Below are 27,104 nucleotides of genomic sequence, written 5' to 3' on the forward strand. Positions count from 1 at the left end.
TTAGGTCAAGTTAACACATGACATGTTTATATCTAATGACTAAATCATTCAAAAGTTTGATGTTGACACTTGACACCTGACATTTGATAGTCATATCTTATCAGTAAGGTTAGAGGGTAGGCCCACTGTTTGTTGAAATTATAACCATTTAACCTTATTACAGTGAGATATCTGTTTCCTTCCTGCCACATAATACATTTTAATGTGACCCTTAACCTATACTTAGATAGGCTCACACATTTCAGTAGATGTTATCAGCGATGCTTTGTAGGCTAACTAATTTAATTTGTTTCATCTACTAGGAATGTACATAAGTAACAATTTAAAGAACTTTTGTTTCCATGAAACTTCCTGCCAGGGAATTATTGTACTTTTTACGTCACTATTTTTTTTGTATATAAGACATCCAAAAATATTATTATATTATTTTTACTTATAATCTAAAGTACCTAACAGTGTATACAAGGACAGCTGAAGTAATTACTCAATTTATTGACGAGTCTATGTAGAAATTCAGCTTTTATATTAATACATGAGTAATAGTAAGCTGATGATGTAGCATACAGTCACAGGGAACATGTTTCTGCATTGAGTACGTTTGCCTTAAATACTTTAGCTACATTTTTCTGATTATACTTTAACACATAACATTTTCAATCTAAGACCTTTTTGGTATTCTTGACTTTCAAGGGTTAGTTTGGATTCATCAAAGTCACACAATATTTAAAAAAATAAATATCTAAGGCAGTGTTGGAACAGCATCTCCAAATTTCTGTGAGGTAAAATTACTGTTTTTGTCAATAAAAGGGAACTTAAGGTTTGTACATTACAGGGACAGAAATGTTTTTTTATAGATGATATACTAGCTTATACTTAAACTTATTGTTTTTTTAGGTGGCTAAAATATGTTTTGCTCCTGCCCCTCTTCTTTTCCAAACTTTTGCCATGCTGACCATCATCTAAGGCAGATAATACACTGACTATGGATACGTAACTGATAAAAACCCTACTTCAATAACTCTATGGATCTAAATCCTTCATCCACCACTGACAGTTACATAAAATATTGACTCCATCGTAAGACAGGGTCTTTTTTTAAATAGTGTGAAGTGTTGGCCAGTAGGCTTTAAGGCTCTCTGTGTCTGTCAATATTTGATAAACCAATCAACTTTTTATTTTACATAACTGAAGTAATAGTTGAAACAACAAAACTTAACAAATGTTAACTGTTTCCCCATCTTAAAGGTAGGAATCTCAACTCTACATAGAAGGATGAATATATACACTCATGCTGATTAAACTGTATGATAGGTTTAAGGTAATAACTTTCTCTTTTATACTACTATAATACTGATATTTAGCCTAAGAAATGCAGGAATGCAATAAATTACTCTTTAAATTGTTGATCAATCTGTTTATTCTCTGTTCCTTAAATCTATAAACAGAGCAAAAATCCTGTCATAATTTTGTAAAAAATATTAATAATATAAAGATATTCAGTTATGAAACGGATTAGAACAATAAGCAGCAACAGCAAATGTTTTTTTTACTAACTTAGACAATACATTGATTGTCAGAATAAAATAATTGCTAACAACAATTTATTGTAATCTTATATTCTTTTGAAAATAAGTATTTCTTCTTCTTTTTCTAATTCGACATCTGTATTAAGTAACATGGTCCCTGTAAATGTTGTCAGCAAAAAGGATGAATTGATACCTCATCACTTTTTAAAAGAACATCAGTGTGTGAGAGTTAAAAGTGCTGATGCAAGATAAGCAACTCTTGAAGGGCTTTTAAGACTTCTCTTTCTCGTGAGAGTCTAAATTCACAGTGGTCTTGAAAACACAGAACATTATATAATGTGCTTATGCCGACAGAAGAGCTCTTGACTTGAATTACTGAGTCACTGTGCACTTCACCTAACCAGTTCCTTCTCATCACCTGACTGACACGTAGTGGATACCGCCCAGGCTGGACTGTCAGATGACAAAAACAGTTATAACATAGTAACAACATCACAGTCATCAGTCTGCGGAGGAATCAAAGAAAGAAATTACACAATTAATCTTGTGATCCTGATTCATTGGCTATTAGAGGTTGCTAGGTGTTTTGTTTGTCTCATTTAAACAAAGGTAGTCACATCATATCTGCTGCTGTCAGAGAGTGTTAAGAGCATCTTACTGACAAGAGTTAATGCTCAACTGTAGAGCCAGCTCGCAGCTTACTCTGCCTCTGGGTTACATATCAAATTAGCTCATTCAGCACTCACAAATTGCATTAAGCCATGGTGTGACCTTGTTTAAAAAAACCTACATGACATGCAGAGGTTGCAACAGGCTTACATTGTTGCCTATATATGACACACACTCTCAGTCTCTCTCACACACACTCACTAGCTTCAACTTGCCAGGGGAGAAAATGCCCGGCCTCCCTCTGGGAGTACTGTTGATGATCAACAGCACAGTTGCCACCCAACGGAGCCTAGAGTCTCATGATCAAGTCATATATGATGCAGTCATGGAGTAGTAAGCCTACATAATGTGCTTAGGGTGTGACATACATATATGCTGATGTTGCACAATGTGTTCTGCCCTTTAAAGTGTGAGGTTGTTAAGCCTGAAAGTCCTGCTTGCAGGGTCTGGCCTCCTGAGCCCCTTTGAAATATAGGTCACTGAGTTTTTGTGTCACTAAACACAAATGTCGTGGAATATTAGCAAACACGGATCACAGAAGGTACAATGAAACCTCTGCAGTAACATAAGGACACAATGCAGCAGAAATACAACTTGATGAACTGATCAGGGCCTGTTTTCAAAGAAACAAACTTGCAATGATTCAGAGACCCAGTTTGAAATTTACTGTGTGGTTGCTCTTTGAATATTATGTTTTAAAAAATGGCTTGGCTTAGAGCTACAAATAACAGTTCTTCTTATTAATATTTTCTTTTTTTACCTATTTAGTTTAGCCTGTGAACCAGACCGATCTGCCAAGATTTCCAGGCGACCCTGGCCCTTATCAGGCTAATCACAACTGTTTATATATTATGGAGCATTTCTAATACGCTGACTGGCATCTATTGCAACTCACAAAACTCAGTTTGAGGCCAGGCTACATTTCTAAACGAAACATTTATTGAAGAATGTCTATCACAAGTTAGATTCTAAGGCCACATTGATGAATTATTTGGTTGGTCCAACACTCTCGTATACAAAAATATGAAATTAATAATGAAATGAACCAGAACAAAGTGGCAAATTCTCACATATGACAAGAGAATGTTTGATATATTCACTAAATAAATGACCTAAACACTCGATTACCAACTCATTGTCTACTACCTGATTCATTGACTATTTGTTTAATTTTTCGTTAGGTTTGCTGAGGACAAACTGTTTTCTGTTCAGCAATTCTCTACTTACACTTTGTTACTACGTTTATTGTGAGAGCTGCTGCTTCAACTAAAGTCTCTGTACAGGACCAGCTCAGGGGCGTTGTGTGCAGCTTCAGTCAGATCACCTTCTTGACCCCTTTTATGCCTGTACTGCCCCAGGCACTGTGAAAAAAATTATCTAAGGTGTTTAAACAATCTGTTACAAGTCCTCTCTTCTAATTGGCCCTAACTCTACAGAGGCATCCGTGACTGTAAAACCCAGAAGTAGCAGCGCAACCAATTCCTTATGATAGTGTTATTATAAAAGGCTGTGATTATTGCATCATCACACTACAGGCTTTTCCCCACCATTATGAGGCTAATATATAGCGCACCACCGAAGCCGAATTAATGTAAAATCACTGTGTAGACTAGAGCATAAAAACTAAAACAAAGTAAATTACTTTTCCCAGATCTAAGTTTAGTCTCTAAGCTCTAAGCTTTGTCAATTTTTTGTGCACACATAAAATAGTAATTTTTATACTAATAGTAATAGTAATGGTCCAAAAATATTTTTTTTAAGTGAAAAGGCCCACTAAGTACATGCAGTGCAAGCCTTCTGCAAAGTGAAGGAAAACACTGTCATCTTCTCCAAATCAAATTAACAATGAAATGAAAGCTTTCTCTGATTCAGCTCTGACTGAAGCTGAAAAGTTATTTGTCTTGATTTAACAAGAGGGGGCAGCTGTCAGAAATCTAATGTGTTTTCATTGTTTTGAAAAATTTAATTACAAGTCTCAGTTGGTACTTGTTTCTACTAGTGATGTGTCAATATTTGATGATGCATAAACAAAAGACTGACTGCATAGGACTGACTGCTTGTCCACTTCCATATCTAAGTAATATAGCCTTTAACACTCCAAATAGGCATGTTGTGACCTGTGTTTTCCATCGGTGATCAATAAAGTACATTCCATCCCAGCAACCGGTTTTAAATTCTATTGATCTAGCCCAGGGGGTCCTAGGGGGTGCGTGAGATGAAAAATGTAATGGCGGTCTGATAATTACACAATTACATTTTTTTCCCCCCACACAATAAAGAAGTGTAAATAAACATTTCCTTTGTAAAATGTAAAATCAAAAACTGTAATATTAATTAATAAATAAATGCAGGCTATTCAAAATGCACTTCATCTTAAAGTGAAGCGTAGAAGAAGTTATCTTCTTCCATTTTTCCAACCTGTGTTATGATGACGGGTTGTTTAGCTCCATGCTCATTTAAACTTGGTGCAATTTTTGTTCAACGCGGCTCAAAATATTATAACATTTTCCCCAACTTATGTGCTTTCTGCCTCTGATGCTGAGCCTGTCATCATCCTCTTTGCTCTTAAAAGTGTAAGCTTGCGCATAACTTTGTTGCATTATATTGAAACTGTGTTCAGGTTAATTCAAATATGAGACCGCATTGTTGTGATGGTGATTATTTAATTATATGTGTGTTCTCATTTGAGCATGATTAAACATGCCGCCTTTAATATGGCTATAAAAAAAGCTTATTGCATTTTGTTTTTTTTTAAGGTGTGGGGGATTTGGGGTGCGTCAACACGGTTGGGACATAGAAGGGGGTGCGCGGCTAAAAACATTTGGGAACTGCTGATCTAGTCAAAGCTTCAGCCAATAACAACTCGCATGGAAAGAGAAGAACAGGGAAGTGAAGAGAATTTCCTTAAATGGGCATCATGTGAGAGAAAGTGAGAGCAGAGACTTCCAAGTTGACAGAAAGTTGCTTTGTCCACGTTATTGCTGTCACATAGATCACATTAAACAAGAACTTTGGGATTTTTGCATGTTTAGTTTTATGTGTACCACAAACACTCAGTTGCCAGTTTATTAGGTAGCTAAAACTAATGCAGTCTTTTTGGCCACTTCTGTATAAACCAAAAACTTCAATAGCACTACAACCTACATCCTCCTAAATGATCATAAAGCTGAATTCCTCTAAAACTGAATATTCTTCATTATGAAGAGATTTATTGTAGAGCTGTCGTGTTAGACTGGAAATTACACATTCAATAATTTTTTGGAACAATTTTGGTTAAATTAATTATTAAGTAACTAATCAAGTAGAAAATGCCAACCATATGTGAGCTCCACTTTATGAATTGTGTTTATCTTCCATTTTAACGCATTGTTAATTAAACATGTTTGAGATGTCACTTTAGCCTCTGGGAAATAGTGTTTTTTTTTTACTTTTTTACACCTCAATTACGAATTACTATTCGTTCCTTGACTATTTCGGCTGGGGACCTCAACCATGTCCACCATCTCAGCCCCCTTTTTTATCTGTCATTATTTTGCTCTTTCTCCCCTTTGATCACACTATCATGTGTCTTCCAGGTTTGCGGGCGTCTCTCCTCCTCTCTGCGTTCTTCATGCTGCTAGGAGCGACTCTCCGGAGCATCCCGCTGACAGAACAGCCTCTCAGAAGATGGTAAGACTCGTCTGTGAACATAATGGCAGCAGATGGATCAGGAGGGCAGTGTGATTATGGTTTTAAAGGTTTTGGACAGGAGGCAGAGAGTGACTCGTGATCCTCAGTGAAGTCATAAGCCCTCTATAATTTCCATAATTTGATTTATTAGGCAAACTTTTCCAACCAACTGCCAGGACCAGCAGTCTGCATCAGTTTATGGACAAAAAGAGTCACTTGCCAAATGTTAGGACCTCTCCTTGTCTGAAGAGTTTGATGGATAAGTCAACGCACAGAAAATTAATCAGATACTATTTTTCATAAAATATTTAACATTCTTTCTTTTAGCAACTTCTTTGTCAAATACGATTATGAACTACATTTATCATTGAGTTTTGGACCATTGAAACTATGAATATTCCACTTGAGCTCTGGGAAGTTATAACCAGATTTTTTTCAATTTTTACACTAAAGGATTAATTGACTAATTGAATGAAAACACTTGCAAAATGCTGACCATTATCAAGCAAATTAAAAAAGTTTTTAATGCCCAACACAAAAATGCAAATTTGGCACATACCATCAACTGATTTGGAGCTAATACATTATGCTAACAAAGTGTCGTTTCAACAGAAGTTGGTGGTTTAGCGTTTTACGCGTGGCTGTAATCTGCCAGTAAAGTAGAAGAAGCAGAGGTTTCAAATTGGAAACAAAAGAACTCCTTATGGCCATCTAACCCATCTACAAGAGAAAAATGTAGAGGAGTCTTCAGGAATTTGTTTCAATTTGGCAAATTTAGTTGTTCTTTAATATAAGCTAGTACTGGCTGTGTTTCATGCTGTGTGGAGACAAAGACACATTAATATATTTTCTAGAAAGATACAGTTCAGTCATGTCAGTTAAATGTTTGCTAAGACAGAATTTATTTTGCAGATGTATTTTCATATCCTATGTAGTGCAGCAACTCTTTTTTGATAAAGGTAAAACCCACCTAAAGCTAACATAATTTTTTTTTTCTCAATTGAAGAAGTTTGATCAAACTTTGCTGTTTTTATACAGATTTCTAATGTGATACTTAAAAAAAAAAAGCTTTTTGGAAAGCTAGAGACAATGCTAACATGCTGTTAGTTTAACAGGTACAGTGTTCACCATCTTAGTTAAGCCTATTTGCTTCTTGGCACGAAACACAAAGTACAGTTGAGAATTATGAGAATATCATTATTTTTCCAGTTGGTTGATCATAAACCAAAGTTTGTCTCAATTGAAATTTTGACAAAAAATGACGGGATCACCAAAGTAATGACAATTCATCCAATAGTTGTGACCAACAGACAGAGCAACATGGCCATCCATCGTTTCTAACATGATTAGCAGTATGAGCAGCATCAGGACAACTTCAGCACAACATGCATTGGTTACTACTGTTGTGGCTTGTATTGATTCTAGCTAAGGCCCTGTTCATTTTTCCTTTATAGAGACCTGTAACAGTCAGGGACAATCAGGAGGCATTTATCTGCCAGAGAACAGAATTCTGAAAGACCGCTCAAACTGAATACTGGATCCTTTACTTCTTTCTTTGTGTCCTTACCACCAGTTCCCTCCTTTATCGGACAGCACTTTGACAGGCCATCAGTGGAAAACATAAAGAGGATCCCATTATTCTTAGTGTTTCATTCTCACTTTGACTCATGAGCTCAGTGTCTTTTGGAAAGTGCAAGAGCTCACAGAAGGTCATTTCAATTACATTGTGCCTTTTAGAAATGTAATTTCATTGAATATTTCTGAGTGGTAATCTGTCTAATGATTACTATTGGGCTCTGCAATGAGACAGTTTATCATAAAATATCAATTCATAGAGCAAATTGTTTTTCCACAGAATGGGTCGCATATCACTTTCACTCTATGGATTTGAGGATTCTTTTAAAAAATAATTTTGGCTTTCAAAGAGCAGATAAATCAATTTTCTTTCTCAATTTCTTTCTCTCTGTGTGTCATGAGGCTGCGGTAAGAAAGCCGTCAGTGGAGTGAACAGCCGGTGGTACACTGCTCTAAATGTACAGAAAAGAAAAAAAAAACTTCTGTTAGAGTATATAAGGAAGAAGAGGTGATAGAATCATGGTTCCCTTGTGATGGTGCCCAAGCTGAAAAAGAGTATTTCCCATTTGATGTGTTTGCATCCCGGATGTTTTGCCACGATAGAATTCTTAAAGGGCTTTTTCAATGCGACTGAATCAAGAGCAACACCATTTCACTTCAGTCCACTTCTATATACTCATATAAACATGTAGACTAAACGTGAACAGACGTGTTCCTCAACATCTCAGACCGTTAACCTTGCATAGACAACTGTGGTCCTTTTCCCAACAAGAGAAAAATCAGCCTTTTTTCCTGTCGAAAGTTATTTATTTCACTGAGAAATTTAGGGAATTTTCGTTGGTTGGTTGTACCAACGCTTTAATCAAATTTATCCTTCAGGATTTATCATCTGCTTTAATGGAATGGCTTTGGCCTAAATCTTCAGGCTGTGTATTTTACTGTACCTGGCTTGCATAGTAAACCACACTCACAATTATGGAGCTTTTTTTTTTGTTTTATGGTCTTCCAGAAATTATAGAGGTATCTGACTGAACCAAAATCCTGCTATAGTGGACAAACTATTTGTTTTATTGATTTATATTTCCCCTAAAAGTAGTACCCCAGCATTTTGATATTGCACTTCCAAAGAGTTGGTCATAAATTCTAGCATTAGGGGCCAAGACATCCTGACTTTTAGACTGTAGAGCCAAAAATACTGGATCACACACTTCCCATAACCCAGCTCAATAGTTGTTTTATCTTTTAGATCTTCCATTCCTGGTAAATTCCTGTTTTCAAAGCAAGCTTTATGTTAATTTTGTCTTGCAGACATGTTTTAAATTATGTAAAAAGACTCTGCTACTGATATGTCTTGCAACATTAAAGAACAATATATGGACTTGTGATAAGGTTTAAAAACTTGATTTTCATTAGAGAGGGTCTTTAAAAGTGTAGACTCTCTCACTCCAAGCTGAGATTCATTTGACCACTGTTTCCACAAGTTAACTTATCTGAATGTGTAAAACTGGTGGTTTCTCTGAAGATTGCTTAGGGTTCAGTTGTTCACTATTTTTTTTACATTAAGGCACTTTGACCATGTGCATTTGATAAAATGTTGTCCTAGGGTGCCCCATCTGATAAGATTTCTGCTTTAAATGGTTTATTGCACAAATGTGTATGAAACCCATGACCAATATAATACCAGGACATCTTGCAACCCTCTTAAATACCCTTAGACCCCACTTTGAGAACCACTGCTGTGGGTCATTGATTTAATTGCAACAGCAATTGTTGCTTTCTTTCAAGCCAATCGACACCAGGTGAACTTTCAAAGTTTATGGGAATATACAGGGAATTTACAAATTTGAAGGTTGGCCTTTAACAGAGAACCTAAATATAGTTGGGGAAAATATATTTTAGCATAATCATGACTAAAACAACCAGATTTCATGCAAGTACACTTGAATATCTGCTATTCCTCAATCACATAGCACACTGCTTACTGCAGGGCTAATGAGGCCACGCCCCCTACATGCATTGTGCATTCCTCCATCACATGTTCAATTCAATGTTTACATGTTGAATTTTTTCTTAACCTTTGGACCTTTTTGGAGTGAGAAGGGCTTTTTTTGATTATTTTCATTTAACATTTTTAATGGGGCTTTTTGGGGAATTTAGAGGGGGGGGGTCATTTTACTTAACTATTCAATAGATGGGGTCGGGGAGGATGAGTAATATTTAAGTCAAAATTCATATTTTTTAAATTTTTTAAATTTCCAAAATTCCCCAGCTTAACTTCCAATATAAAGTTTCTGGAAATTTACCAGACATTTTCCACCCTTTGCAACCATATTCATAACACCTGGTAGCATGTGAATGAAGGAATTGTCACAAAACTGCTGAAAATGTAACTTTGGTCTCAACCTTTCTCTTAACCCTCGTTCAACAACATCCCTAATACAGTTTCACTTGACATTAGTTGAATGCTTTTATCCAAAGTTGTAGTATGTGCACTGCAAATGATTTGTTTCTTACCAAAATAAAATAACTTAGATTTAGAAGTGTTAGATAATTCATCTTGTTTTAGTATAGTTATAGTTATATATCATATAGTTATAGTATAGTTATATTATAATAGTTCATTTCTTAATTTGAGTGTTCATAATGCTTATTTCTAGATTTAACTATCTTTGTTCAAGGAATCTTGTCAAGTGAAATTATCTGACCATGCAGCAAGAGCATTTCCCTCAGTTTTAGTGTTTTTATCTCATTTTTAGACACCCCCTTTTTTGCAGTGTGCGCATACTTTTAAGAGTGGCTGCTCACTATTACCAGAACATCTTACTTTAAAGTGGAAATAGAGTCAAATAGAAACTGCCCTGCAAAGACACAAGACACTTCTTCCTCTACTTGCTTAGATATGCATGGGACAGGAGTGTTTGGCGACCTCAGCATGAGTGAAGCATCTGTCAAGTACAAAAAAGTTTCTCTTGCATGATTTAAGTCTACCTCTCCTGAATCCTGCCATTCAACAGGAAATGTCAGTCCTTGGTGTCTGCTTAGTTAAAGCTAAAAAGCGTGCAGAGTTTAAGGTATCCCAGGTGAGAGCTGTCTGCTGTTTTCCCCTTGGATGATGAGGACAACCTTTCACAGCCATGACCTTCAGCTCTCTGGATCCGGTATTCAAAGTGGAAAACATGATTGCACAGTGAAAGCCAAGATAACATGAATCATACAGCAAATGTTAGATCTGACACAGTTCAACCTAATTTGCATCTTAAATGTAATAGGTCATAACTCTTGAAGCCATGTTTTAATGGATGACACGGTGGATTAGCACAGTAAAAGCACCAGGCTGATAGAAACATGTGGCTCCCCAGATCACCAGTAGATGTCACTCTTTGCTTTGCAGTAGTGGAGATAAAACAGTATCAGACTGTGGGAGCTCTGTTTAGTGACCTGCGTTTGCACACGCCGGCTCTTACAAACAAGATATTTTTGTCATGTCAGAAGTTTTAGCTCAGATCATGATTTAGATGACCTGAGAGACAAGGAGGGAGCCTAACAAAACAGTTAAGTCTTGCTGGCTCCAAAACCTTTAATGTGCAGAGTTCAAGGGCACTGCAAGAGCGATCAAACACAGTTTCCTGCTCCCCTGATGAGGAGACAAGTGGCGACAGTTATCCAGGTTTAGAAGTTCCCTCGACACCCCCCTGCAGACCGTGTTTGTTCCACACGCCGTTTCATGTTTGAGAGAAGATTACTTCATTTTCTTTTTATGACAGCCTCTTGAGGAAGTAAACCGCCTCTTTGTTTCAAGTTGTTAAGATCCTTTTTTAGGAAATCAAAGGCAGTGGTGGAAGTTCCTCTCTTTTATTCTGTGAAACTGCAACAGTCACAGTGTTTGTTTTGTGAAGTTTAGAGAAATGAAAGAAAAGCCCCTGTTGCATCAGTGGTCACTGATTAGACCTGACTGTGATTAGGGCTGCTCTCAAATCAGAGACACAGAATTTTTACCCTCCTCATTCTCTTGTGTTGTCACGCATTCACTTGTTTCTTTTGCCCTTTCAGTTGGCATCTATCTCTCGTGCATTTAAACACAGACTAGCTGTGTGATTAGTAAGTGTCTATCAGTAGGATCTCAGACGCACTCAGACACTGTCTGATTGACCATCAGAACACACTGTGTGTCACGCAGCAGGCTGTCATATTACTGTGACGATTGCTGTGGTGTCATTTTCAGGACAGAATTGGCCTGGCCTTTTTGTGATGGCAGAATTGGGTCTGTCAGCCTTGGCAGACCGGAGCCAGTGGGATTATTTCACCACAGTGCTGGCTTCTTTGTCTCATCCTCGATCAGATTCGGCCTGACAGGGTTCATCAATACTGATTAACTTAATCATCCAGTTGAAAAAGCTGCTCCCTTCTCTTTCTTTCCTTCTCCTGCCACAGTGTGGCCGCCCCATGTGACTGTTCATCCTCATGTTGCTCATCATCCGTCCTCATCTCCTGTCACATTACAGGCAGTTTTTGAAGTCACATCCATCCTGTAGACAGTAGGACTGGGGACTGAACTTTTAAAGTACTGAGCAAACTTTGTAATGCAAAGTTTCAAAAACTTTGAAGTTCGGAAAGTTATCACAAATTAGTCAGTATATTACATCCCCAGTCCCCAAAAATTTGGCTGCGGTGAAAAACATTTTAAAAACAAAATGCAATGATTTGCAAATCCTTTGTGACCTACATTCAATTGAATACAGCACAAAGACAAGATATCTAATGCCTAAACATTTGTTTCTGGAAATATATACTCTGAATTCTGAATTTGATGCATTCTGTTTCACACAGCCTCCCAACTTTTTAGGAATTGGGGTTGTAGATATGTTTACTAATTAAGATATTTGAACTCATTGAACTCATTTTTTTCTATTTATATTGCATTTTAGTTGCAGAAAGTTCTGGTACTACTTTTTATGTTGAGACAGCCTTAAACAATGGTGCACTTGAGAAGATTGGCTTTTGTTGTTATGTTTTGTTTTGTTATATAAAAAAGGCAAAGAAAAATATGATACTGGGAGAAGTATCATTTAAATGTATGGACTTTAATATGAGGTCACACTAGGGCATCATTATTGTTTGAAATTATGCTGAGTTTGCTGTGGCCCAGGCTTTTAAATCCACCCACTCCACCAAGTTGAGTGCTTCGTCTGGCATCATGACACAAAACTGCAGTTTCTTAGTTAAAAGGCAATCAATCCAATGAGAGTTGCAGGGGACTAACGATTAGCCAATCAGCGCCATGGGCGGATCCGATGTCCTTGTCAAGCTGCACACAGAAATCAAGGAGAAGTAATAACAATAAAACAACCTCTAAAGACAAGATGCTGCTATTGAGGCTGTCATGTCTTCTGGCATGTCTTCTCAATATCACACTGCATCATAGTTTGTTATTAGTTTGCATTAACTACGCATCAGTGTTGACTTAAAATGACTGGTTAGATGATTGGTTAGAGAAAATTGAATCCCCTGTCCGCATGGAAATCGGGTGGATGCAATGTCAGACTGAAGACGGAGTATAAAAAGTCAACAGTTCGGCCTGATATGAAGCAATTTTTGAGTATCTCTGTTGGTCTGATAATCAGTATTTAGAAAAAACAGATTCAAGTTTTAGGTCTAATGAGAAGATACAGTACAGCAGGTGGATCAGTCTGGTATCTGGACTCTTCCCAGGCCTTAATGAGACCGTAATCAGACAATGTGCTCTAAAACCTGCCAGTTGGGTGTGGTTTCCATTCCATTTCAGTTTGGCACACACAACGGCATATGCCGCCTATGCCTACTTGAATCACCGGGTCTGTGCAACAGACCATGTGTTATCAACAGTATAGACTAAAAAATACCTATTTCCCATGGCTTGTCGTGGCTGATTCCAAATTGAAAAGATACTGTACTATCTCTGCCAATACTTAAATAGCTGTGAAAAGATTAAATTAAACGTAACTATTGTACAGCATCTCTTACACCTGCTGCTATTTTATTATCAGCTACAGCTTGCTTTCCAATTAAAGTGGGTCATTCCGCCTTTATCGTTACAAAAACAAGTGACACGCCAGCCCAACGGAGCGCAACCACAGTGATATGCCTAGTGTAGTAGTTGGGGGTAAACAAAGTGTGACAGAAAACAAAAAGCATCTTAATCATGGAGAGAAGACGTGAAAACATTTCTCAAATACATTTCAGTAATGTTCCAAGAAGTTCAGACATAGCCAAATAGTTATAGCCATGGCTCACATATGTTTCAACAGTCCAGAATTGATTATTTTGATGCAAAGAATGTATTTCTATAGACAAATGCTAAAAGATGCTTTTGATGACACCAATGTGTTAAGGAACAGAAATGTTATCAAGTAATTGATGTTGAAGAGTCAAAGACGTGTACATCAATGCATATGACCAGACCAGAAGATAGTGTTAGAATCATGCAGGAAGATGAATAACTAGATGATCAAAACTATACTGTGTAAACAAACTCGCAGATGCAGTAATCTATACTAGAAAACCATTGAAAACTCAGTGAAAAGACCAAGACATATAAAGAATTCTACAAAGAAAGAAGGAGTGGGCAGACTAAAAAAGTAAGAGCCATAGAGTATTTTAGGAGGTGCTGGTGTGTAGGCTGGGATGTTAGCAGGTCTGAGATGTGGGAAGGAGATATAGGGTGAACACCTTATACTCCAATCAATCTGTCACTGACCAGCGCACTTTGTATTCTGCCATGACACATTTATCTGTGAACCCCAGAGGCAGTAGACAGCAAAGTTAAAAAGAGTTAGAGGGCAGAGAAGTGTAAGCACACGGAAGAGAAAGATAAACTGGTAAATGCCTACAATAAGTCTGGATAGTGGGCTTTTTCTCCAAATGTAGGTTTGTGTATTGAACCTTAATACATTTTTGGAACCAAACGCAACACGTCTGTAGCTTGAATGGCATTGAAAACTGTCAAGAAACAAAAGATGGCATCAGATGTCTCTTCAGATTTGCACGGTTGTTGACCTATTCTCTGGTATAAATTGGTATAAAGTGTTAGACTAGTTTAGTTAGGTAAAGTTCACATATGAATCGATTGGTTGACACTGCTAACCATGCTTCTCTTAGGTTGCTAATTGTAAAACCTTGACACACCATTGTGAGTCAAACTCTTAGGGGGATGGCATGCTCTGGCCACTCAAAAGTCATTGCTATGCTTTTATATTTAAGTCAGTGCTCGGACTACTGCCTACCTACATTTGTACCCTAATTGTGCAGAGAAGTGCTGGTCCTTATTCTTTTCGTTCTTGAGATCTTTTGTTGCTTTTTGTTCCATATGCCCGTACTGAATTGGGTAAAGGGGCTTTTGTCCACTCTGCACCTTTTGCATGGAATAAGTTGCAGAATGCCTAAAAACTGACTACTAACTAGTTAATTTCACTGAGCGCTCTTAAAATCTAAACTGAGTACTTGAGGCCAACTCTTAAACATGTTTTTCATAATCTGCTTGTACATTTAATCTTTTTTTTTGTCCTTGGTTTGTGCTTTGACTGTGTAATTTTGTAACTGTGTTTTGTATTTGCTGCTGCCTATCTTGGTCAGGTCTCCCTTGGAAAAAGAGGTTCTTAATGTCAATGGGATTTTCATAAAGGTTATATGTAATGTATGGCTCTTTGCATGGTAAGGTGTTGATTTCATATTGGTGTGGCATCAGTTTCAAAACTTAAGTATCACGTCAGCATGTATTGAGACCTATTTGAATATAGTTGTTATTCCCACACAGATTAATTTTCTAAAATGCCGCATTGATGGTTTGACAGTGATTGATGCCACAAACATGATGGCTATGTGATTTAGCAGGTCCCCAAACAGTCTGTCTGTGTTTTTTAAAATGAGCTCTTGGATATTTCTTTTTTATGATATTTTAGGAAATGCAGATCATCTAAATTGGGATTAACAAGGTCCTAAAAAGTGTGAAAGTTAACTTGATTAAACTTCACTCACTTATGTTGAATGAGAATCAGCAGGGACTTTTACCTGTCAAAGTGCAATCTGAATGAGAAAATACTGATTTATTATGAGCCTAAGATCCCTCCTCCTCGTTCCTCTCTCTGCCTCTGCCTTCTCACCTTCCATACTGTTGTCCTTTTCTCCCCGCCGAGTCGTCTAACACACTCTAAATGAATGGTGCCTTTGCTGAGCTCACAGACAATCAGCCGTGTGCTGTCTCTGGCAGCTGGCAGTCTCAGACAGACCGTTCTGGAGGGGGCGGAGGGTGTTGAGGGGTCTGGTGGCGTCAGGGGACATCTCGGAGTACATCTGTCTCGCACAACTTAGTGTGAAGGTGCATAAGCAAAACTGTACAGCGGTGGGTTGTTACTTGCATTTCCAGAGATAATAACACCTTATTTTCATTCCTTCCCCTGTCATTACTCCATTAGATAATATCAACGAGTGCTTCATTACTCAGCGTCTTTAACTTAATACACTGATGTGAGGCTCAGTGCTGCAGCCGGGTCTGATTGTCTTGTTAGATCTGATACTTGTATTATAAAATGGGACCCTGTAATATTGTTCTCACAGTTAAATAATAGTTGGGAAACAATATGTTTTCCTGTAAAATACAACACAATATTATGATATTTATGAACTTTAAAGGGTGTTTCAGTAGTTCAAATCTGATTTCTGTGCAGATGTGACTCCAGCAACTACAGCATCAGTTGAAATCTGACATATGGATAGAAACAATGTGAAGTTAAATATCATATGTGATCCACTTTTCATTATAGACTGATTACAGTTTTTCAAGATCATTTCAAAGGCACACAATTCATACTGAACCTTACAGAGACAGACTAAACTTCATTACGGTAATTGAAAGCAGCTGAACTGAGATTTGCTATGTCTGGATAGCTGTTAGACCGAAATGAAGCGGATAAACTTGAGTGTCTGGTCTCACCGTTAGCATATACTAGCCAAATTGTTGTCATTTTATATGACTCTTGCAGAGCAGTGTGTAGGATTTAAGAGGATCTATTAGCACAATTGGAATATAGCATTGCTAATTATGTTTTCATTAGTGTATAATTACCTGAAACTAAGAATCTTCTGTCATGTTTCTACTGAAAAAACAAACCAAATACTGGCTCTCGAGTGGGCCTTTCATCTATTTACGTAACCTGAAGACGACAGCAGTTCTCAGACATGATTGAAAAGGGGTTGTTGGTTGCAATCTGCAACCTCACCACTAGATGGCCCTAAATTCTATACACTGGTCATTTAAATAAGTCCCAATACTGTGGAAAATAATTTCTTTAAAAAAGTGGAAACCAAAATTATTCCAAAATTATAATTCTTGATTTGCTGTTCATAACAGATGTTTATGCTTACTATATCACTAGTTCATCAAACGTGGAGCTGTTTGTTGTTTTTAGTGAAGAATGAAAGTGATTTCCTCCTGCTCTTTCTGTTATAGGTTGATACACGGAGGTCAGTTTCTGAACGGTTTGGCCGGTCCGACCATAATGAGCGCTGGCCCTTTCCTCTCCACCACGTGGTTTGCCCCTGACCAGAGAGCCACTGCAACGGCCGTGGCCTCACTCTTCTCCTACTTGGGAGGCGCTGCTTCGTTCGTAGTAGGACCGATGGTGGTGCCAGCCCCCAACAACACACAGGCAGCAGCCACCATGGCAGCAGCAGTTTCCGACAGCTCCATCCGAGACAGGATTCAGCTGGTTATGTATGCAGGTACTCACAGCGAGCAAGAACCTCTGAGGGCATGGAGGATCGATAGCACATTATTTCGACATCATGTCAGCCCCGTCAAGGGACACAAATACAACCAGGCGAGGGGATCCAAGAATTTTGCACAAACACCAAAAAAAAAAAAAAAAAAACCCAATTATAATGTTCATAACCGCCCCTCTGAAAAATAGATTGCTGGGACTGTTATGCTTAACTGATTCAGAAAATTAAAAGAATTCTGAAAAGAGAAACAAGAACCCTGTAATAGATTGAGGCTGTGGCTTTTGTTTAACCTAAGGTAGTATTGTTATTAATATTTAAAGGACAAAGCAGACACCTTTTGTGAACCAAAGTTTTGGAGGTCATGAAAAGAAAAAATAACAGATCAATGTTGGAGGGAATGCAGCTCTGTCATGTAGAAATGAGCAGCTGCTCCTCAATCAATCCATGTATGGTGTAAAGAAATGCCAATGTAGCTTTTTGGAGAAAAGACGTTCATCCAGTGCCATGCATGACTGATAACTGTGCAATACTGACATGTATTCAGTCTGTGCTGCTATCTAGTAGGCCATTATGTTCATCCCAGGGGGTTATATCAGAGGGCTTTTAGTTGTCACATTGACCTTTTTTTGAAATGTCAAATTAGTCTGACTGTCTTCTCTATGACATAACATGTATCTCTCTTTTGTCTTTGATGCTGTTGGGCAGAGTTGGGTGCTATTGCTGTGCTTTTTGCGGCAGTCCTGCTCTATTTCCCGTCTCGCCCACCGATGCCTCCAAGCGTGGCCGCTGCAAGCCAGAGGCTCAGCTACAGGAGCAGCATCTGCAGGCTTCTTAGGTAAAACCACACACATACAGTATACACAAACAAAATAATCTGAAAGAGCATCTGACACCCTTTGTAGAGAGCATTATTTCAGTACATTATTCAGTATGCCTAACTTGATGCGTCCTTGATTCATCTCTGGTGTAGACGTGTGAAGCAAGTGAAACTTCAGCATTGCATTTGAAATTAGTTTTGGGCTTCTGTTATGTTTTAGGACACCAGACTCTAAGAGCAGTCAAGAGCATATTTCTGCAGCACCTTCTTTGCTTCCTAACCACTGTGTCTCTATTAGGTCTAGTTTGGTTTCTTACTTGCTGATGCATTGCGCGCTCCTTGTCTTGAAAAGTTAAAGTGACAGAATCATGCACTGGAGAAGGATGTGGAATCTTAATGAAGGGGTTTGCCACTCACCATCTGCTTGGGTTGTTATCAAAGAAACCTCAGCTTTCCCTCTAGATTAATTACTAAGCTATAATATACTGGTTGCTTTTGAAAAATACATCATCCTCTGCATTTGTACCATCAAGGGTCAGTTGCAATGTATTCTTAAGACACCACTGATGCATGTGGTTAAAGAATGGTGCAATATTATGACAAGGTACTGCATATTAGCAGTAGTGGAATTCATTTATTGATGTTTCATCACCTTTGTCTTTTTCCTCCCTAGGAAAGGGAGCTAAGAGAAAATCTAGAGACAATGATTGAGTCACACTTTGCTGTAAAACTGCAACAGCCTCATCACTACACCCAGTCGCACTTTCCACAGTGGCAATATTTATCCTCCGGGCCATGAGGAAACAGCATATTGCCTGAGGAGCGAGTGTTGCGCCTTTGCCTGGCCTGTGGAGGAATGATGCCCGTGGCAGTGGCCAGGGATTAAAGGGTTGGAGAAGGGAGAGGAAAAGCTGGGCGACAGCAGCCTGGGAGTTGGCCTAGCTTTGTTGGCCACACTTGGTCCCCTGCAGTAAGAAATAGCTTCACTACAGTGCCATGTTGTCCACAGGCCTCTGACCAGCACAGAGAGGCTAAACTCCCTGTAAGAGCCCCCTCAGATAGATGACAGGGACCAAGCTGATTTCAACCTAATGCATAGTTTTGGACAGATGTATACGCACACACACGCACACAGACTGGCCAACTTAACTAGGCCATCCAGCTGAGAGGGTTTCTGTTCCACTTGCGATAGGCAGCCTTCCAATGACCTGTTTGTCGTGTGTCGTATCTCGGTCCAGCAGCATCAAGCCTTAGAATTCTCCTGCAGGGACTGGACATGGAGCAAGACAATTTACTTTTTCCCCTTTCTGTCCATGTGTACTCATACAGGTGGTAGATTAAACACTTTTAGATACTTCACGAAAAAGGAATGTAAATACACAAATTAATCTTTCCTTTTAAAGGTGTATCATATAGCTTGTGAAAGAGGGTGCTTGCAATTACCCACCCACAGAGAATTATTACAGACTCTGCAGCTTTGTGAAGCTTTGTTTAGCTAATGTTTTTGGTTATACAGCACATTCATTGTTTGGATAAGTCTCATTCTATTGATCAGTCCTATTTCCAGCAGTAGCACCGAGCTGATTTTAGCTAAAATGCCCTAATAAATCCACTGTAGGCTTCCTGCCCGGTGCCTAACGTCAGAGTAACCGATTAGCTAGTGAGACAAATGGAACATCTAAGAGCTTAAGAGTCAGGTATTTATTCTCGGGGTTTAGTGAATATTGGACCTCATGGGATTTATCAGGGCTGAACGAAGACTCCAAATGAATGGTATTGTTGCTCTTTGGCGACAGGATGTTTAAATGGGAAACTATTTGATAACATAAGAGGGGTGTGTTTTCTCACATTTTGTTGAGTTCTTGTACTCCCAAGTGAACAAAATATGAATGCAGCTTTAAAGTAACTTGGATAACCATTTCAAACTCTTAAGCATCCATATCATTGTTTTTACCCCAGTACATACCGCATGCACTATTATTTAGAGAGACTGACCAGTTAAGCTCATGGATGCACCAATCCAACTAGGGCTGCAACCATAGGGCTGCAACTAACGAGTATTTTCAATAGTTTCTTGAATAATAGTTTGGTCAGTCAGTCCCCAGTCTAAAGCCCAAAATTGTTAAATGTCTTGTTTTGTCAGCCCCAAACCAAAATGTATTCAGTTTGTTATAATATAAAACAATTAAACACTGATATCAGATGGGTTCTTGGCTTTGGCAGATACCAAAAGCCCAAACATTGCTATCAGAACCGAAAAAGTCAGATTGGTGCTTGCTTTGTCTGCTGTGAAGTTATACATGTAGCATAGAGCAAAATTTCATAATAATATTGAATAAGCAACTGTATTTAAAAGGGATTGGTCACATCTGGATGATGTTTGATCTGCTTAATAAGGTCAGTTTCTGCCCTGATACTAAGCTGGCGGATTGGATTAGTTATCTGTATAAGCTGACATAGTGCAACATCTTGTGTCCTCTACAATGACAGCAGATGGTAGCCAAGTAGTCAGTTAGTCAGCCTGATACCTATCCATTGATGTATCTGCTCATTTATTTAGCCTGTCAGGGTCTGAACATTGGTTAACGATCTTCAGTCTGATGAGTGCTTCCAGCTGTTCACATCTGCTTCCACAGCAGCAGTCTAATTAGAAGCCTGAATGTCTCTGCACGTGGTGCAAAGTTACTATTGTATTCTGATCACAGTGTGAGGGAATACTAAACAGCCCAAAGCCTGAGTATTGATGATCCCTCCCTCCGCAGTCATACTCACTTTAGCTTTGAAAGTTGTCATCTTGATGCATTGATCTCTCGCTGGGTCTGCCAAGGACAAATGGCACTTAGCTGATGACGCTGCCAGCTTTGGGACTTCTTCAGAAATATTTCATCACCGGCAGGAAAGGAAAGGGAAAAAAATGTGCCCTCTCTGAAGAAGTAGCTTGCGTCTGCTTGCTCACATTTGGTTATCTAAATAAGGTCCCGGACGAGGAAGAAGGTGCATGGATATTGATTTCTTGCTGTTATGGCAAGGTTAATGAAAAGGGTGCTGGGAGGAAAGCTGAGTGGGTGCTCTATCACTGGGGTTTTATGACTGTCCCTCCATACTCTCCCAAGGCCAAGTAGCTTCATACTGCTCAGGACAAGACGGGCATGCAGCAGGGAGACAGGCTGTGTTTGTTTTTCTGTGGATTCAAAGCATTCTGCAAATAGAGGAGATTCATTGTCTTCAAGTGTTAGGAAAAGGAAGGGGTGTGCATGTTTACAGCATTGCCGTAGAGGATATGTGTCTTGGGGCAATTCCTCAATGGATTGAGACTGTCTTAAAGGGATGGCTCCGAAATGGGGTTGTGTGAGGTGAGGTACCGATCCATATTCAGTATTTAACCTACAGTAGATGGCTGTCGGCACGTCCCCAGTTTATAGAGGCAGGCAGGAGGACGGGCACCTAATCTCAGCAATGTACTGCTGTTGACCGGAACAGCAGAAAAAAAGTATTTTAGATACCTAAAAAATAATCAAAAATCTGGGACTTGCAACGGACTCCATTTACAAGAACAGTAGTTTTACCTTGCAGAATACAGAAGTCGCCCTTGCACCACTGCCTCGATTGTTTAGTTTGTGTTATTGTGCAACTGTGGTGAATCCAAACTAACCCTTCAAAACACCAAAGTCATACAATGACACAAACTAACTAACCGGTCAAAGCAGCGGTAGACGAGCAACTCTGTTCTGCAGGGTTTTTTTCAATGGACTCTGGTGGCTTAGACAGGAGTATAGATAATGGTGTCAGTTCCCCCCATGTAAACTTAAACAGGGCTATCTGAGGCTAGTTAAGCTTTAAAAATATTCTTAAATTGGGCGTCCCGGTGGCTCACACCGGTAGAGCGCTTACCATGTATGCTGTGTGCTGCGGCGGAGCCGGGTTCGAATCCGGCCTGAGCTCCCTTTGCCGCATGTCTTCCCCTCTATCACCCCCTTTCTATCTATCACTATAACTAAAGCAACAAAAATGCCAAAAAAATAATCTTTAAAAAATAAAAAAAAATAAAAAATATTCTTAAATTAGCATACACTTAAACTGATACAGATTTTTTTTTTTGTTTAAATGAATTAAATTATGATTAAAAAACTGGGGGCATGCTGAACGCCATTTACTGTAAGTAGTAAACTATGCACAATTTGGAAAAATGTTCATATGGGATTATTTTCACTGATATTACGATTTACGATATTGGAGGAAATGATCATTTGACGATCATGATTTTGATTAAGTTTCTATTAATTGTGCAGCCCTAATAAGTATCTCATTCAACCCACTTCAGTAAACCTGAACTATCCCTTTTAAGTGTGTGTGTATTGAGTGTGTTTGTTTTAAGTATGGGTATATTTGGTGTGTTTGTTTAAAGTGTGTGCATGAACTTTGCCTGTGTGTTTAGCATTTGAAGCCACAGGAGGGATTCAGGAGGCCCAAGGTGTTCTGCAGATGTCCCCTCATGATACTGCTCAGGATGCTGCCTGCATTATAATGAACGCAGCGGAGGAAGAATAAATGCCGGAGTTAAACAGTGTCCATATATAGAAAAAAGGAGAGCAGGAAAACAAAACAATCTATGAATCTGCTGGCTGCTCTGCCAGCCTTGCCTCATTTGTCAGACGCCCAATGATTCTAATCATATTGTTGGGGGTTAGGAGGTGGCTCTGATTTAAATCAGCATGCCACCTCATTGGGCGAAGGTGATTAGTGTGGGTGTTTCGCAGTGATTGTAATTGGGTTGCATGTGATTGGAGGGTTGCCATGTACCCTAAAGAGGTGAGCTCTGTGTGTATACTGGATATGCATACATAACGAGGCATATGGAAGTGTCTTTTTCTTTTTTCCCCTGTTGATAACAGAGCACTGTGAGCTGATGAGATATTAGCAGACAGCTCGTATCAGACCCTGCAGCACAATATCTGTAGCCTAAAGCCATTTATCACAGCTGGGAGATGATGCTTGTTTTTATCTCTTATTTGTACAGTGTGATTTCAGCTGATAGCTTGATAAGCAGCCGTCAGTTGACAACACATTTAGGTGGTTTTGAAAAGATAAGCTTATTTATCAGTTGGTCAGTGGACAGAAAAGTTGTCTGTGACAGTTTTGATAATCAGTAGAGTTATTTGTTTAGATAAAATGCCAAAAATTCTCTCAGTTTAGCTTTGCAAATATTAGCACATGCTTTGTAATATAGTACATTTAAAATCTTTGGTTTTACTGTAAATGTAAGACAAAAAAAAGCTATTTTAACATGGCTCCATTCTAAGATACTGTCACTGGCATTTTTGTTTTCCAGACTAATTGTCAAATTAATTAATGTAAAAAATAAATTGAATAAAGATGTATTCAAGATATTCTCAGTTCATAGTAGAAATTATACAGTAAACTAGACACCGGTTCATTAATCTGCCACACTAGAACATGGCATTTAAGCTGAGATCTAAATATTGAATATTTTTTATGAGCAACAAATAAACAATTTCCTGCCCTTTAAATATGCCTGAAGCTGACAGAGGCAGTGATAAAAGGTGATGTAACAGTAGCAGCAGTACCACTTTCAGCTATTTACTCTCATTCATTGACCCATCAAATGAAATTTAAATCCATAGCTTTGGGCTGTATTGTTCAGTTTTGGGTGCATGTTTCTCTCTGTGATACCTCGCAGCTTTAATGTGGCAGCTGTGGCCACTGTGCTCAGGTAGCTGCTTATCTCTCTGTCACTACGCTCTGCACGAGGATAGATCTTCTGCTGTGACAGTAGCAGGGAGATGAGCCAAAGCTCTCTGCGTGTGTGTGTATAAGGTGACAGTATACTATGGGCTAGTAAAGAGACTTGGAGCTGATGGCAGACCTCCAAACACCAGCGGACAAAAGGGGAAGGAGACATTCCATTATGCTGCTTTCACTGTTTCATCTCAGGCCAGTGCTGCTGGGATGTAGGTTGTACTTAGAGGACATTTTGTTGTTGGTGTGTGACTATGAAATCCTTTATGACTCTGTGGAGGGTATCCCCCAGTTTGGAATCAATTGCAGAATCTACACCTGTACATATAAGTATATTTACACCTTTATTATTTAACAGCAGAGGTGAAAATACTGTCTGTTGGTATGATTTGAAAGAGGGAAAACAGGATGTACTAGAGGCCTCATTCAATTCACATGGAGATGTGCCTATTTTGTTTTTCATTGGGGCAAACTGCTGCATGTTAAACAGAAGAAACTGTGTCAATTTATGATTGATGTGCTGTGAACTATATATTTGTCCCCATGAACATTGATTGGGCTATTTCAGTAGTGAATATATTTTTACCCAGAGGACAGAAACAGGACCGGCTTATGAAATCAACAGTTTGTTTTTAGGCAACATATGTAAGTGGGTGTAGATTAGAAATAAACAAAACACCAACCCACTGTCTTTTCCCAGAACCCTATGCCCAGCATATTGTTAAGGACAAAAGGACACATTATGCATCTAGATTTGCAAAGAACTCATCCATATTCATATTTTGGGGGGTAACCAGATTCAGTACACAAACAATTAGCCTGTAAGACGTTGAATCTCTAAGGTGTCTTATGTGTCTCTAGTAACCTGAGGTTCCTGATGATAGCACTGGCGTACGCAGTCCCAACAGGAGTGATTGCTGGCTGGGCAGGAGTCCTCGACATGGTCCTTACACCAGCCAAAGTCAGCCAGGTAAGGAAACACACAAAATAACATCACTTTATAAAGATTGTGCTCATTTTCAGGGTTTTGACTGGACCATGTTTACAGGCTTCAGTCTTCCAAAAACATTTTTCTCATAATGCTTATACACCCTCTGTCTGAGACGCTCGACTTAAGCGCCTGTCTGCTGTGATTGGTCACTCTCCGTCATTGCAACCAGAGCAGCCAAAATCACAAATAAAAGCTTTTTCAAACAAAAACGACACAAACATGTTCCAGTAGGAATATCATCCAAAATAGTGAAGAAATTGACAACGTCTGCAACCAAGATCATGATGATGATGTTTCCCTGTAGTTAGCATGTAGCTGCATGAAAGTAGAAACAGATCTTCTGAAAGCTGAGTTTTTGCACAAAGGGATTGCTCTTGAATACACATTATTTGAAACTTTGGTCACATTTAATTTGAACATATATATATATATATATATATATATATATATATATATATATATATATGACAAGAAATAAGCGGAAAAATAACATGTTCCCTTTTATCATGTTAATGTAATAAGATTTGAATAAGGTCTCTAACAACACGGAATATAGGAATTATAGGAATTATGTTGCCAAAAAAATCTATAGAGGACAATTCCAAACAGCTGTCCATTCAAAAAGTACAATGTATAGATCCTCCAGACTGGATGAGAACTTTTTCTCCAGTTCTCGTCTTCGCTTAGTTGGATGAGTTGCAGCTGAGTCGTTTACCAGGTTTCATTTTCACCTTTTGAAAACCTCCACTGTGCCAGAATTTTGCGAAAGGTGCAGCTCACTCAGATGAACAAGCGGATGAAGGGCTTGTAAGTTTTCTCTCGCATCTTGAAATATCTTTCAGAAACTTGTAATGTCTCCTCAGAGTGATTGATGCATGGTATTGTCCAGGTGATGCACTTATCAGGTCAGTGCACAGAAACCATGCATTGCATTTTAAAGCAGATCTGAAATACTTGAGATGTAGAGGGATAATTAACCACAAGGCTCTTGTTAACTAGCAGTGTATTTTAGTGTAGAAAGGCCTCCAGACAGCTGAACTTTACTGCAGCGGTTTATTAACTTGCTCTTACCCTCTTGTGGACATACTTTAAAGTGAAAAAACACTGTCCCTTGCCATACAAAAACACAGTTAGTCATTTCAAGGAGCGTAAAAATTACAGAGGAAAGTGATTACTCTCTCTTTTTCTTGAACATGCTGTGAACTTCGTTCTGCTCTTTTGTAAAGAGCCCAACTATTTGTCTTTCACCATCTGCAGTCCTGCTCGCTATCTGAAGTCTGAGACGGACCAAAGAGGAAGACAAGTAGACTGTGGTTAGGAGTGTGGTGCAGGTTAGAGAAAAAGCTCTGTATACTTGCATCTTCCAGGCCTCACCTGGACACCGCAGTATGTTAGAAGACAAAGGGAGAATCTTTTCAAGGTTATCATCAGACAGATGCTGCCAGAGAGGAGATCACACAGTCGAGAGCGGAGGATGAGACACTTCCTGTCACACCTCTATCTCCATACATCAGTGAAGAAGTAGCAGAACCCATACCAAATTGTTCTTAGATTTCATTTGTTCTCAAAGGATTTTTTTGTCTTTTCCACATTTCTTTTATCCATGCTAGTTAAGAAGATAAAAAGTGTGTTAAGAATAAAGTGTGTTGCAATGAGGTGTTTCAGGATATCCTCTGGGTGCAAAACTTTAAGCTTGAAAAATACATGAAGAAGGGTAGAGGTGCATCTAAACACGATAAGGTGGAGGAGTGCTAATGCATCAGAAGATTTTTTTTTAAATTTCCATTGTTCTTCAGACGTGAAGATGTTTGTTCTTAAAGTCAGGTTGAACAGAGGAAAAGCAAATGCCATATCTTCTTTTTGTTTGAGCTTCACTGTGAACCCACAGCCTCAGCTCGCAGTTTTAACTCATCCTGTTTTTATATCTGCTGTAAGCTTTGTTGATTCAGTCGGATCCAAAAACAGCACGGAACGATGTTGTTCAGGGAAAGAAATGAGCATTTCGTAACACAAGATGTGATATTCTATATATAGACCTTTTCCCTCTATCTATCTCTAAACTCAGTGCATTTTCATTTGAGCAAAAAATTCTGGTTTGCTCTGTTCCCATTGCTCTTTTATTATCTTTCTCTCATCCATGATATATGTTACTGGGTCTGACTGCTTCTCTGGTAATTTAAACTATGCACTAAGAGCCTCAGGCCAAGGTACAATGCATTGATAGCAAAATAGCAATTTCAAACTTTCTATTAATGTCTCCGCTTTCCAATAATTTGCAAATGGTTGGCTACATGCAGGTGTACTCACAAATAGATGTGTAGCCTTTGTACTGTTTCCTTTTGTTGAT

At 38.7% G+C, this 27,104-nt stretch overlaps 1 protein-coding gene across 1 annotated transcript in view; it reads left to right on the plus strand.

Annotated features, from left to right (window-relative positions):
* Window positions 1-27,104, plus strand: part of slc49a4 (solute carrier family 49 member 4) — a 56,787-nt gene that overhangs the window by 507 nt on the left and 29,176 nt on the right. The window contains exons 2-5 of the mRNA XM_059342413.1: window positions 5,771-5,864; window positions 16,921-17,192; window positions 17,898-18,027; window positions 24,628-24,736. Of these exons, the coding sequence (XP_059198396.1) occupies window positions 5,771-5,864; window positions 16,921-17,192; window positions 17,898-18,027; window positions 24,628-24,736 (605 nt within the window). The remainder of the gene's footprint in view (window positions 1-5,770; window positions 5,865-16,920; window positions 17,193-17,897; window positions 18,028-24,627; window positions 24,737-27,104) is intronic.

This window comes from Centropristis striata, chromosome 10 (genome assembly GCF_030273125.1).
Source record: "Centropristis striata isolate RG_2023a ecotype Rhode Island chromosome 10, C.striata_1.0, whole genome shotgun sequence".
Classification (NCBI taxonomy): Eukaryota; Metazoa; Chordata; class Actinopteri; order Perciformes; family Serranidae; genus Centropristis; species Centropristis striata.